The following is a 14,230-nucleotide window of genomic DNA, read 5'->3' as shown; positions in this document are numbered from 1 at the left end:
ATGATCAAATCTAGTCTTCACCTCTTCTACAAACGCTCACTTTTACAGTTTTCTTGTCTGCTTTTATAGAAATAGTTATAGTCCACAGTGCTGTAATCTTAATACTAATATTTGGTCTTAAGTTGTTGGTTTAATGCATAATATATTACTATCATGATGTAATCTTGCCTAACACAAAGTCTTAAGACAGGAACCATTGTAACAAAATGCTTAGAATGGATAAGAACAAAATTAGTTCTTCATGAGAATAAATTAAAATAATAATTATATATCTTCTACCCGGTATTGTGAATGAAAAAAAAAATAAATAATTACTGACATTTAAGCGATAATTTTGTGTTTGCCATTCATTTTTGAAATACTTACCATTTTTACAATCGCTTTTATTAAAAGTTTTAAAACCTGAAAGACAACGTTTGTCACATCAGCAAGCGGTCGATGCAAATAGCAAAATAAATTCGACAATAAAATAAAACTTATTCGAACAGTGGGAAAAATGTCGTAATCTACACTTTTACAATAATAAAATAGGTCCGGGCGAACATTGGCCTGCAAGATGACAAGACTTGACACCTACAAACCTTGTTTTTTTTTGGTTGGATTGTTTTGTGATTTTCTACAGGCTGGAGAAAATTATAAAATTAAAAGGAAAAAATAGGATATGGTTTATCATAACAAACGTTATCTGTTTTGAGGGGATCTTTATTGATGGAGAGCACAATTGAACCAGAAAAAAATTAAAATTGTGTTTTAGAACATAACCATACCTATTTTTGCTATAAACCCAATAAGATTCAACAACAACCCTAGTTTTTGAAATTTTTAGAATTTTTTAGTTTCTGCGCTTCCTACTGTGTCAGTTTTTGACATACTTTAGGTGAAAGTGATACAAACTTTCGAATATAAAAATATACATAAAACAATTAATGAGTATCCCAAAAATTGTAATAAAAGTATACAAATTTCTATAGGTTATCAGTGGTAAAGAAAGATAATCGTTACAAATCAATGGGTTAAACGAAGATGGAAAATACTTTGTGACAGGTCTCAGTCTGTCAAAATAAATGTGACGTTATTCGCCAGTTGGTCACATGACCCCTTCATGAGTGGAAACGTCAGATTTGTGTCAAGAACTGATAAACTGATTTCTTGTGGATAATTTTGAAATTATCACATTTTTATATTCTGAAAAATGTGTTTTTTTTTAGTGATTGACAATTGTCAAAATAATTGTCATAAATCTCAGAAACACGTGTTGTCTCGAAAATTGTGTTAAATTGTAATCCTTGCAAATTCTAGACAAATTTTGACAGTTCTGACATTAGTTTTGACATTTGGTACAGTCAGTAAGAAAAACGGTGTCAAAGTTTGAAAGTACAGTTATGGACAAAATGGCCTATAAAACCCACTTGGAGTGAGAAAATGACCATTTTAAGCACATTTTTGAAACCTTCATTAAATTCCCTATCCAATAGCATGAAAAAACATTACAAAATTTAGTACAGTCAGGGAGAATAGCGGTGTCAAACTTTGAACTGTCAGAAACACAGTTTGAAAGTACGGTCATGGACAAAATTGCCTATAAAACCCACTTGGAGTGAGAAAATGACTATTTTAAGCACATTTTTGGAATCCTCATTAAATTTCCTCTCCAATAACATGAAAAAACACTTCAAAATTTGGTTCAGTCAGGAAGCGAAGCGGTGTCAAAATTTGAACTGACAGAAACACAGTTTGAAAGTACAGTCATGGACAAAATTGCCTATAAATCCCACTTGGAGTGAGAAAATGACCATTTTAAGCACATTTTTGAAATCTTCATTAAATTCCTTATCCAATAGCATGAAAAAACATTACAAAATTTAGTACAGTCAGGCAGAATAGCGATGTCAAACTTTGAACTGCCAGAAACACAGTTTGAAAGAACGGTCAGGGACAAAATTGCCTATAAAACCCACTTGGAGTGAGAAAATGACTATTTTAAGCACATTTTTGGAATCCTCATTAAATTTCCTCTCTAATAACATGAAAAAACATTACAAAATTTGGTACAGTCAGGGGGAAAGACGGTGTCAAAGTTTAAATTGCCAGAAACACAGTTTGAAAGTGCGGTCATGGACAAAATTGCCTATAAAACACATTTGGAGTGAGAAAATGACTATTTTAAGCACATTTTTGGAATCCTCATTAAATTTCCTCTCCAATAACATAAAAAGACACTTCAAAATTTGGTTCAGTCAGAAAGCGAAGCGGTGTCAAAATTTGAACTGACAGAAACACAGTTTGAAAGTACGGTCATGGACAAAATTGCCTATAAAACCCACTTGGAGTGAGAAAATTACTATTTTAAGCACATTTTTGGAATTCTCATTAATTTTCCTATCCAAAAACATAAAAAAAATTACAAAAATTTGGTACAGTCAGGGAGAGAAACGGTGTCAAAGTTTAAGCTGCCAGATACACAGTTTGAAAGGACCGTCAGGGACAAAATCGCCTGTAAAACTCATTTGTAGTAAGAAAATGTCGGTTTTAAGCACATTTTTGAAATCCTCATTAAATTTACTACCTAATAACATGAAAAAACACTACAAAATTTTGTACAGTCAGGGCGGAAAGTGGTGTTCAAATTTGAACACAGTTTGAAAGTACAGTCATGAACAAAATTGTCTATAAAACCCACTTGGAGTGATCAATTGACAATTTTAAGCACATTTTTGGAATCCTCATTAAATTTCCTATCCAAAAACATGAAAAAAAAATTTGGTACAGTCAGGGAGAAAAGCGGTATCAAAATTTGACCTGCCAGAAACACAGTATTTGTAATTTACCGGTAATGTACTGGTAATTTACCGGTCAAAAATCATTTCCAACATACATAATCAAAGCTCAAAGGTTTTTGACTAAAATAACATAATATAATCAGTGGTAATGTGTACATTTTTTATTATTATGCAAAACCCAAGTCCCACTCCATAGATCATTCAATGACACGTGAGTCATAATAATGGACATTTAAGCTAAAAATAATTACGTTCGTACGAATTCGGTTAAAACATATGTTTGTTTGACATTGTTGATGTTGATTCGACTAAACACAATTATGCGCTTCAAACGTGAAATTACGCGACATCGAACGACCGCAATTAAACAGTGATAACCTCAATGCAAATGACACTGAATAATGCTATTTTCTATAATAGTTTTGTTTTTAGGTCGATTGTCTTTTTCAGTTTCTTTACACTTAAGTGATAAGGTTATCTAATCAGAGAAAATGAGAAAACAGTGTCGATAAATAAGGTCCTTTTTTACGGTTTCCATAGCTATTAACCTTAGAATTAATTTACTAAGAGTTGGAAATACTGGCCCTAAATTGATTTTCTTTGGCGCATATTAATTTTGATTTTTTTTTCTAGCACGCCAACGCTGTTAAAGCACAAGCGGCCGAATACGTGGCGAAAAAGCAGGCTAGAATGGCCGCCATGTCAAGGTAAGTGTCTTTTTCTACGATTATTAAATAATATGCCTATTACGCACTAGTTTTGAATAGATAATAATACCCATTATGTACATAATGAGTCATTACTCACGGCTATTACTCACTTGCCGCCGGCTCGTGCCGGAAACTTCATCTTCGTGAGTAATACCTATTATTACATGCTGATTGAATATAGGTATACTTACTTATTATTACATTACACACCTGCCCAAAATATGCAATTTTGCTACCATTTTCTAGATTTTAATCAGACATCTAAGTTGAAAGAAAGATTACTAATTTTGGTTGACTTAACAACTTTAAAACAAAATATACTACCTGGACAAGTACTTCTGATATAGAAGCAAAACCATTCCTCATGTGTACCGCAAAAAGCATGGGAACATCACACTTCGTAGTGGTAATAGGGGATTTTAATGCAAAAGTGGAGAAAAGAAACCAAGAAGACACGGAAGTTATGGACTAGATGTCAGGACAACAGAGGAAATATGTTTGTAGACTTCCTCAGCAATGAAAACCTCCAGCAACCAGCAATAGAAAGAAACCCAGACAATTTGACAAAAAATGAGATTAATTACATTCTTTCAAATAATGGTAAATGCTGCAAAAACGTTTCAGTTTTAAATAGAGTTGATACTGGAAGAGACTACAGAATTGATACCAAAATTGAAAGAAATAAGTTAATCAACCAACCTAGATTTACAACAAGTGAAGAACTAGATGCAAGGAGGAGTTCCAAAAAGAACCAGCAAGACATTTACCATCGAGTGAAGAAAATAATATGAAATCAACTCATTAAAAAATTGGCAACATCTATAAAAACAGCAGCTTAGAAAATCTGCTCAAAAACTAAAAAACCAGGAAATTCCAAACTTAGCAGAACCACCAATGCAGAAACAAAGACGAAAGTTGGAAACAAGAACGAAGGAGTACAAATTACTTAACAAATCTGTATAGAAAGCCATCCGTAGAGATATGAGACAGAACCAGAGTGATACGAGACAATATTGTCACGAATAAAAATTCGTATTGTTTCAAAAATATAAATTCTTTAAAGCAGATATTCCAAGATGGCAAAATATTAAAATGCACAAGAAAAATATAAAAACATAAACATAAGGCTGAATATCCGGGTCGGAGACAGTCAGAAGGCTCCGTCTCGTGCCACACCATAATGCAGTAGTCCCGAATTAATGAAAATAGTAAATCATTTCTAAATTATAATAATCACTAGTGCCAAACCTTCCAGAAAGCTGCCCTCATCGTCTAACAAATGTATCAAACACAACAATATAACTACAAATGTGTATCAAACTGTGTTCAAGCTCTATGAGCGCCTCATACTCAACCGAATTCAAAATCATCTGGACCCAAAACTCATTCCCCAACAAGCTGGCATTAGACAAGGAAAATCATGCACAGGATAAATACTAAACCTTCATAGATGAGGGTTTCAAAGCTACGGAAGTAGCTCTGGTTGATCTTCCAGCTGAAGATACCATAAACCATAAGGTCTTGTTAAGTAAATCTTATAGCACTCTGATAGACTACAAACTAACATAAGAATCACTTTGCGCATGATGGAAAACGGTAAATGCGCAGGAGAAGACAATGTTACAGTAAAAATATTAAAATTTGGATGATGTAAGATAGAGAAAAGCCTAAAACTCAACAAATGTCTTGAGGATGGTAGAATACCGAATCCTTGGTATAATGAAGAAATTGTGCTTTTGTTCAAAAGGTGATTTTAAGGAATCTGCAAAAGTATTGTCGTATTAGCTTACTGTCTTTTAACTAACATACTTACCATAGGTCTTTTCAACCGGTTCAACCGGGTTTTCCCACAACTGACCATCTGCGGTGGGAACAAAAGGAAATATTGGATGGATAATTTTTGAATAATCTACGCTTTGCAGATGACATCGTCATCATTTCCAGCAAGTTATGCGAACTAGCATAAATGTTGCATCTATTGAATGAAGCTGCTGAAAGTGTAGGGCTAACAATGAACATAAGCAAGACCAAAACAATGAACCCCGACAATGTTCATATCAACATAAGCAATCAGATAGTGGAGAATGTCAAGGAATACGTTTATCTGGGTCGTACAATGACACTAGGAAAAGAAACTCAAACAAGTAGATAACTAGACGAGTGAGGCTCACGTGGGCTGCTTTCGGTAAATTTAAACACGTACTGAAGAATACTGACATCCCAATGAACCCTTAAGATTCGCAGATGACACGGTACTTATAGTGGAATACATTCAGGATCTGCAACAACTGCTAGATCGTGTCGTGGAACTCCTCATACCATAAAAACCCTTAAGATTCGCAGATGACACGGTACTTTTAGCGGAATGTCTTGAGGATCTGCAACAAAACTGCTAGATCGTGTCGTGACACTCAGGGAGGAGAGAAGTCTAACTCTAAATACCACAAAATCACAACAGCGCTAAAAAAGCCTAATAATTCATGGAGAACAAATAAAAAAAGTGAGAAAATACTAACTTGGGAGCAATAATTAACGAAGACAACGATGACACTGAAAAGGTCAAATCAAGAATTGGACAAGCAAGAAGCGCATTTAACAAGATGAAATATGTTTTGTGCAATAGAGATCTGACTATTGGCTTGAAGACCAGACTTTTGAGGTGTTTTTTGTTCTGTTATATGGGATGTAGGCATGGACGCTGAAAGAAAATACTACTGATGTACAGAAGAATGTTGAGGATAAGCTGGGTGGATAGAATTACAAGCGATAACGTGCTGAGAAGAATGAGAAAACAGAAAGAAGTCCTAAATAATGTAAGTTATGAAACTTCAATACTTGGGCGCTACAGGTTATCATGCAGGGAAAGATTCAGTGGCGAAGAAGCATAGGAAGAAGAAGCATTTACTGGTTGAACAATCTGAGAATGTGGTTAAACTGCAGTTTTGTGGATTTAGTTACAACAGCGGCATCAGTCAAGTGTTTCTGGTCATTGTAGACAGCTATAGTCGTTTCATTCATTTCATTGACGCAGAATGGTTAAATCCTGCAACGTCCCATGACTTAGTAAAATATCTGCGTACCGTATTTCGTCATTTCGGTGCTCCAGAGACTATAGTCTCTGATAATGGAACTCAAGTTCGCTTCAATCGAATTTACAAAATTGTGCACTGAGTTTGACATAATTCATCTTCGATCACCTTCACGTATGCCGCAATCGAATGGCTTTGTAGAACGAATGTGCAAACTATCAAGAAAGGTCTTGGTAGTTCTGCATGCAACTACACTCCTCATCGCAAACTTGATGGACGTAGGTACTCCTGCTGAAGTATTCTTTGGTCGCAAGGTTTTTGGCCCCGCTAGATATCTTCCGTCCATTAAGACCATCCTCTGCAGGTTTGCAGAGATTCTCATCACAATTTTCAAGTAGGAGAGAAGGTAGTGATTGCACTGTGGAACGGCAGTCGTGTCACTGGCACAATACGAAGCATTGCTGATGTTGAGCTTCTGGATACCATTTTGATTTCCTAATTCCATCCCCGATAGAATTAACTCCAGCCATTGAACCCAATCAAAGGAACATCAGTAAACATCATATAGATCCGGAGCAGATGCAGCACCAACTAAATTCTTCGGTCGGTATCAACTAAGATGTACTTTGTAAGAGGCTGGTGGTCTACCGAACTCTTGCAGGATGACGTCTGCTGGTGAGGGGTTTGTTTGGAGTTCGTTTAATAAAGTTGTTCCTATCCATTCTACATTCTTCTTGTACTTCCTCTGCCACGACCCAATAGTTGCCAACCTTCTCAGAAGAATAAGAATGAACCTGAAACCAGAGGTCTATGATAAATCTATTATACGGCTTGAAGACAATGACTTCCCAGAGTCAGAGAAGTATGGAACGTGCTATGTTGGGGATTTTGCTTGGGGAGAGAGTGAAATATCAAGAAATTAGAAAAAAGAGCAGAGTTACAGACGTAATATCACGAGTAGTCGAGTTGAAATTTGAATAGGGCATGTTGCACACCAGAACAGTGAAAAATGAACCATCAGGCTTGTACTTTGACAGAGAAACGCTGGATAGATGATATCAAAGAAGAAGCTGGTCTCGGATAGCAAAAGACCGACAGAAGTGGAAGAGACACGGAGAAGCCTCTGTTCAGAAACGGATGGAAGAGGGTTTAAGAAGGAAGACAACTTTATTCTTTAACATTCTAGGAGAGCTAACAATTGAATCTTTTACCATTATCACCAAATTTTGAGAACTATTCTTTGTGTCTAACCTAACTTAACCTATCAGTGACATCTGGTCAACCTGTAAAGCTACCAACTAATGGTTTAGGTTACGAGTGTCTTTCTGACACCTAATAGTTCTGTGACTTGTATTAAAAAATAATCTCTTATTAAAGCTAAAGATCTGGAAAATCCCTGAGGATGTCGTAAATTTAAAGTGGTTTCAAATCAGATTAACTTTGTGTCGGTACGTTAATTCATTAGGATTTAAGCGATTTATCCTATCATAACTGAAGTAATTAGCAAATTATTCTCTAAGTGGTATTTCCCTTATTTTGGATTTCCTTAATCCTAATTTGATATTAACTCTTTCATAGCCGCAACTACGACAAAAATTGTAGTAAACTTTGATGGAGGTGAAATTCTAAATGTTTACAAAGAACCAAACTAAAAAATTCGTTTTTGTTTTGTGGCTGTGTCTAGAAGCGCTGAATATGAATTGATATAACAGAATAAACAATAATCATTATTAAGGAGCTAAAAGTTGTAGTTATTAACTATGTAGCTTTTCAAGCGATTTTTAAAGATTTCCTACTATTGTAGAAGTATCAGAAAGAAAATTATACAAACTATTTAACTCATTAAGAAACACCCTGTAAGTATCCATTCTTATAATCTTTGAGTAAGTATTTGTTATTTAAGTGATCAAAACCATTTTTTTAAATTTATTTGTTTGATTATGTGATTTTGAAAAAAAAATGGACATGATAGGAATTATTTATGGTTTCACTCGAGTTAAACTAAAAATTAACTCAAAAAATACATTTTACTTACATTTAGACTAATTTTAAATAATTTATATTGGATTATTGGCAGAATCTAATGTAAATGCATAAAATAATGATATTTTTACGGTTTTCCCGTGGGTTTACACAAAGTCAATTTAACTCCACAATTAATAATTATTAATATTATTAATAATTAATAATTAAATTTATTTACTACTAATTAATCCAACTACTAAAAACACTACTACAATTCCACAATTATTCCACTATTTAAACTTTACCGCGTTCCCAAATTCACTACCACCCCTATCGTCTGAAACCGCTTCTTTTATATTCGGTAAACCACGTTCTAGACAAATCGCTTCGCGATTTGCGTCGAACATCCAAGATTCTTCTAGATGTGTTGCTTTCTAACTGTGGCCTACTTTAACACGCGCCCGGCCAGATACTGCAGCGCATCAATTCCATCCCGAATCGAGTGCTCGTTCAGAAGTATCGAGCATAGTAGGCCCAAACCGTAACAATATGAAGAGAATTATAGTTATGTTTACAAATAAATATTTTCTGTCCATTAAACATCTCAACTATGAAACCTGAAATCATATTCCACCTCTACAATGACTAAAACACGTTTACCCTGTATATATTTTTGCATCAAATTACGTTTCACTTTTTTTATTTTCATTATGTTTGTATGTATTTTTTTTAGATTTCTGTGTAACTTAGCCAATATGAAACATTTCGTTCGAAAAATCTGCACCAATGTTAATCAAATCATATAATTGCAAACGACAACTATCTTCTTCTTCTAAAAATGTTTAAAAATTTAAATTTTTCTGTTTACTTTATTTATCATGACCAACAATTTAGTAGAGTTTTTAATTGAAATTTATGTTTCAAATCTCTCATATTAGTCGCTAATATCACAAATCGAAAATGTTAAGATAAATAGGTACTTTTCTCTCTCAGAAAAATTAGTGAGACAAGGATTGACGCAAATGATACATGCAACAACACCAGATAAGCTAAATCAAATAAATTCACTCTGTTCTATATTTTTTGCGGTACGGTGCTGCTATTACATTTATTGCTACACAGTTTTCTACTTTGTTGTTGTGATTTCAAGATCTGAATATTATTTGTCGTACGGCTATATACGAAGCAAATTGCACCAATAAATCTAGGTAAACTTAAAGGCACCTCATTAAAATTCAGCTTGAGAAAAAATTGAATTCTGAATGATAGAAGGTCGGGCTTCGTTAATGCAGCCCAAATCAGGAAAGGCAAAAAAAAATCGATTTGATTGACTGATTCGATTTTTATTGTTTTAGTTGTCAGTGGGCGGTGCTTTTATCATATTTTACCAGGTAAAGGAGCAGTTTATCAAGTTCGTTAGATTGATGTAAAAAAAGCGAGTAATTTAGTTTTTTTTTTTACAGGGTGGTTCATCATTGTTATTGCATGGTTAGGCCAATCTATAGCACAAAAACAGTAGGTTTGATGTGTGCCGTTAAATGCAAATTACTGAACAATAATGACGATGACATAACGTCAATTGTTCCGACACAATAACGCAAAAAAGGAAAGTTTATAGCTAATTGGAGAAGCTTCCTGATTAGAAGTCGAAATAGTGGCTGGTGTGCCAACCTTCTGGTTTTTCGACATCGCACTTTTTTCAACCATATTTTCTGCGTTTTGCAAATGGGCGAAATTACCCAAGTCGCTAATTGCCACACCTTATTCGGGTCAAATTATAACTAATGGAGATTCGATTAGCGCCGTTCTTAATGGATGTTGTTTAACTGCCAATACAACGTATTAACATATTTATAGAAAAAACTTCTACAACCGAGACAAAGTAGCACTAAGTGATTTTCAATTCCGCTTGTATAGTTTCAATAAATTCATTCCAAATATGTAAAAATAATCTAAGTTAAACAGGTTAGGCGCGATTGAGTATAGAAACATAATATGATTTACACTCAAAAAAATAAGTACTAGAGACGAATACAATACAAAACAAAAATAAACAAAACATTGATGAAGATAAGGGATGTAAATAGAAATGTTCCAGTAAAGGAAACAAATTCTCACAATCCTATAAAGTGTTGATCCAGCTTGAAACTCTCATTATTCTTCTGATCCACGATACTCTCTGAAGAAAGTCTTTTAAAAATTAATTAGGTTAAAATTAAATCTTATTTATTGAACCTACAAATTAATTACGTGTCGAAATATTGGTTACTATAAATGGATCCATTATCTAGATTTTGCATTTTGCAATCAGGGTTATTTCAAGGTTTTATTTGCTAAAAAAAATGCTAGAAGCCTCTACAAGTAATTTAAACCATCCCAGACTTGTTTTAAATTGTCAGAGGCCTCTACGACCATTTTAAATGTGTCAAAGGGGTCTAAATACTACTGAGCACTTCCTGAGAAACTCCAGAGCCCTCTACAACTGTCTTAAACTTTCCCAGAACTGTTTTAAACTGCCAGAGGCCTCTAGAATCATTTTGAAAGTTCCATAAACCTCTAAATGCTATTGAGAACCTTCAAAAAAATGTTAGAGGCCTCTACAAGTGTCTTAAACCTTCCAAGACTTGTTTTAACTACTCAGCGGTCTTTCAGACTATTTCGAATCTGCCAGAGACCTCTAAGTCCTTTTAACAACTTTCTAGAAAGTGCCACAAGTCTTCTCTTCTCTCTGGAAAGTGTCTTAAACTTTCCAAAAATTGTTTTAAATTGTCAGAGGCCTACAGGAACGTTTTAACTGTGCCAGAGAGCTCTAAGTGCTACTGAGAACTTTCTGAGAAACTCCAGAGCCCTCTGCAACTGTCCTAAACTTTCCCAGAACTGTTTTAAATTGCCAGAGGCCTCTAGAACCATTTTGAAAGTTCCATAAGTCTGCAAATTCTATTGAGAACCTTAAAAAAAATGCTAGAGGCCTCTACAAGTGTCTTAATCCTTCCCAGAAGTGTTTTAAACTGCCAGAGGCCTCTAGAACCATTTTGAAAGTTCCATAAGTCTGCAAATTCTATTGAGAACCTTCAAAAAAATGCTAGAGGCCTCTACAAGTGGCTTAAACCTTCCCAGACTTGTTTTAAATTGTCAGAGGCCTCTAAGTGCTACTGAGAACTTCCTGAGAAACTCCAGAGCCCTCTACAACTGTCTTAAACTTTCCCAGAACTGTTTTAAACTGCCAGAGGCTTCTAAAACCATTTTAGAAGTTCCATAAACCTCTAAATGCTAAATAAAACTTTCTAAAAAATGCTAGAAGCTTCTACAAGTATCTTAAACCTTTCCAAACGTGTTTTTAAACTTTCAGAGGTCTTTAACACTATTTCGAATCTGCCAGAGACCTCTAAGTGCTACTGACAACCTTCTAAAAAGTGCCAGAGGCCTCCACAAGTGTCTTAAACTTTCCAAGAATTGTTTTAAATGCCTCTAGAACCATTTTGAAAGTTCCAGAGCTCTCTGAATAATACTGCAAACCTAAAGGCACCCTAGGCTTAGTTTTCATTTAAGTGTGACATTTTGCACAAAACCTGCCACAGTCGGAGCATAATTTAACTTAAGTGGGACCTAGGGCGCCTTTAAATTCTACATCGGTGTCTAAGAATTACATCAATCTTCTAAGAATTATTTAAAATTGCAAGAAGCTTCTAAATACAACTGAAAACCTTCCAAACATTACCAGATTCTACACTTTCTCAGAATAGTGGTTTGTTGGTTATAAACTTTGATTGGTTGGTCATATACTGTATAATTTATTGTGGCTTCTGACTTAAGTTATAACCTAAAACTAACTATATAAGTTTTTTTCTGGTGATTGTGACGCAATAGTCAGAAGTCACTGAAAAGACTACATATTTTCTAATATCTTGTTCTTAATTTTTCCATATTTCAAGTATATCAATAAAAGTGAACCTAACAATACTAATCTAATTTTCTTACTGTGCTTATTAAAATTATTACAGACACAATACTTTGTCGATTCTTATCATCCATGCAACATTTTGTCTAAACAGTACAGATCGCCTTTCCATATTCGTGAAAAATCTCAAGGATAACGTTAAGTAGGTGAAAAGAAGCATTTATCTCGGTAATAGCCTCTTGAGGCACTACGTACAACAAAACACTTGGTGCGATTATGATTGATCTAATAATTGTTTATTTACAGGTCCGTAACAGGCTCCTTGGCCCAGGCCCAGACTTTGATCCAGATCTCCGACGTCAAGTACTTTACCACCGCCAAACCGGGCACCTTCTTTGCCAGGTTAGTTACAATTAATACCAAGCTATTGAATTACCCATTTGGAAACCAGTATTTCCGATTTAACAGCCTGTTAGGCCGTTCGGAATAATATGGCTCTTACTCCGGTATATTTACTAGGAAATCGGATGACATGTTTTCTTTAGATGCGATCGGGACTTCTTTATAAGGAGTACAGAAAAATCGGAAGCGCAAAATGCTGTGCACACTTTAAAAACCGTTTCTCTTCATTACTGGCGCGTATCTAAGTATCTGTGTGTATTTTTGCAGTTAGCGTAGTCGTACGTGATCGTACTATTAAATTCGTGCATCTTTCACACTAATCGTCCTCTTTGCGGTCATTTTTGAAATCAAAATAATGTCTTTTATAATTAAATGATGACTAAAGTGATTGCTAATGGAAGAATTGATAATTAAACTATAAAAGAGTACATCACACAGCTTCAGAAAATAATATCTAGAAGTAGAAGAAATAGACATTTTACATGTTTTAAAAACTAATACAATTGGCATATTTGGCCTGGGTGTGAAGAAGTTACCATTCGATAACTGATGGGCATTGTAATTCACGTCATATTAATAATAGAGTTTAGTTCCTATGCTAAGTTAATAATAAAGGAACAAATTTCAAGGGAAATATAACTTAACAAAAACTACATTAGATAACTTTTTGTAAATTTTAGGGTTTAGTACTTGTTTACCAAAAGTTGTTACCAACTCCACTATTGTAATGGTATCAAAGTGTTTCCGAGATATTGACGGTTGAAAAATGACATTTTTGCATGTTGATCTGTCATAGCTCTTAATCAGATGAAGATAGAGTAAAACGGTTTGTATGTTCCTATCTTCTCTCTATATTTTTATCTGTGTGGAATGAGAGCAATTCCTACAATGCCACTCTAGTAGTCATAGAAGCAACAAAGATAATTTGAGGGACTTGCATAAATAAAACATATGGAAAGTGATGCAAATCCGGTTAAGTGACTAATGCCTAGTAAATAATAGTATATTCTTCTTCAAGAAGTTTATAATTAATAGCTATTATAGGTAGGATCTGACTGATTTACCATTACACTCTAAAAGACTTTACTTAGACACTCTACGACTGTCTAAAGTTGCTACTTTACAAAACTTTGGTAGTGTCCATTGTTAATGTCAATATTTTTTAGTATATTTTATTAGTTTAAAAATAACATTTCTCATACTATGGCGACTCCATAGTACGAGAGGGTGAATGGTCAAAATTCAGACTTAGTTTAACATCAATTTCCTCTTCAATCCTTCGCTCGATTTTGATCATCTTTTTTTTTGAATTGTAGCTTGAATCTTCATGAATACATCTGTCTTATTGCGATTTTTAAATGATTTATGGCATATATAGGGATGGAAAGAAAGTAAGAAATTTTCTTTGCTCTTTGAGACACCCTGTGGAGAGAACAATTGAGAATT

The 14,230-nt window shown here is 34.4% G+C and overlaps 1 protein-coding gene across 2 annotated transcripts in view; it reads left to right on the top strand.

Moving 5' to 3' along the window:
- pigs (GAS2-like protein pickled eggs) overlaps nucleotides 1–14,230 on the top strand; it is a 148,156-nt gene that overhangs the window by 58,569 nt on the left and 75,357 nt on the right. For both annotated transcript variants that reach the window (XM_081974859.1, XM_081974858.1), the window contains exons 3-4: nucleotides 3,414–3,487; nucleotides 12,689–12,784. In XM_081974859.1, the coding sequence (XP_081830985.1) occupies nucleotides 3,414–3,487; nucleotides 12,689–12,784 (170 nt within the window). The remainder of the gene's footprint in view (nucleotides 1–3,413; nucleotides 3,488–12,688; nucleotides 12,785–14,230) is intronic.

This window comes from Ips typographus, linkage group LG3 (assembly GCF_016097725.1).
Source record: "Ips typographus isolate SLU linkage group LG3, UJ_Ityp_2.0, whole genome shotgun sequence".
NCBI classification, from domain to species: Eukaryota; Metazoa; Arthropoda; class Insecta; order Coleoptera; family Curculionidae; genus Ips; species Ips typographus.
The sequence above is the reverse complement of the archived record's forward strand: the minus strand, read 5'-3'. Positions and strand labels throughout refer to the sequence as shown.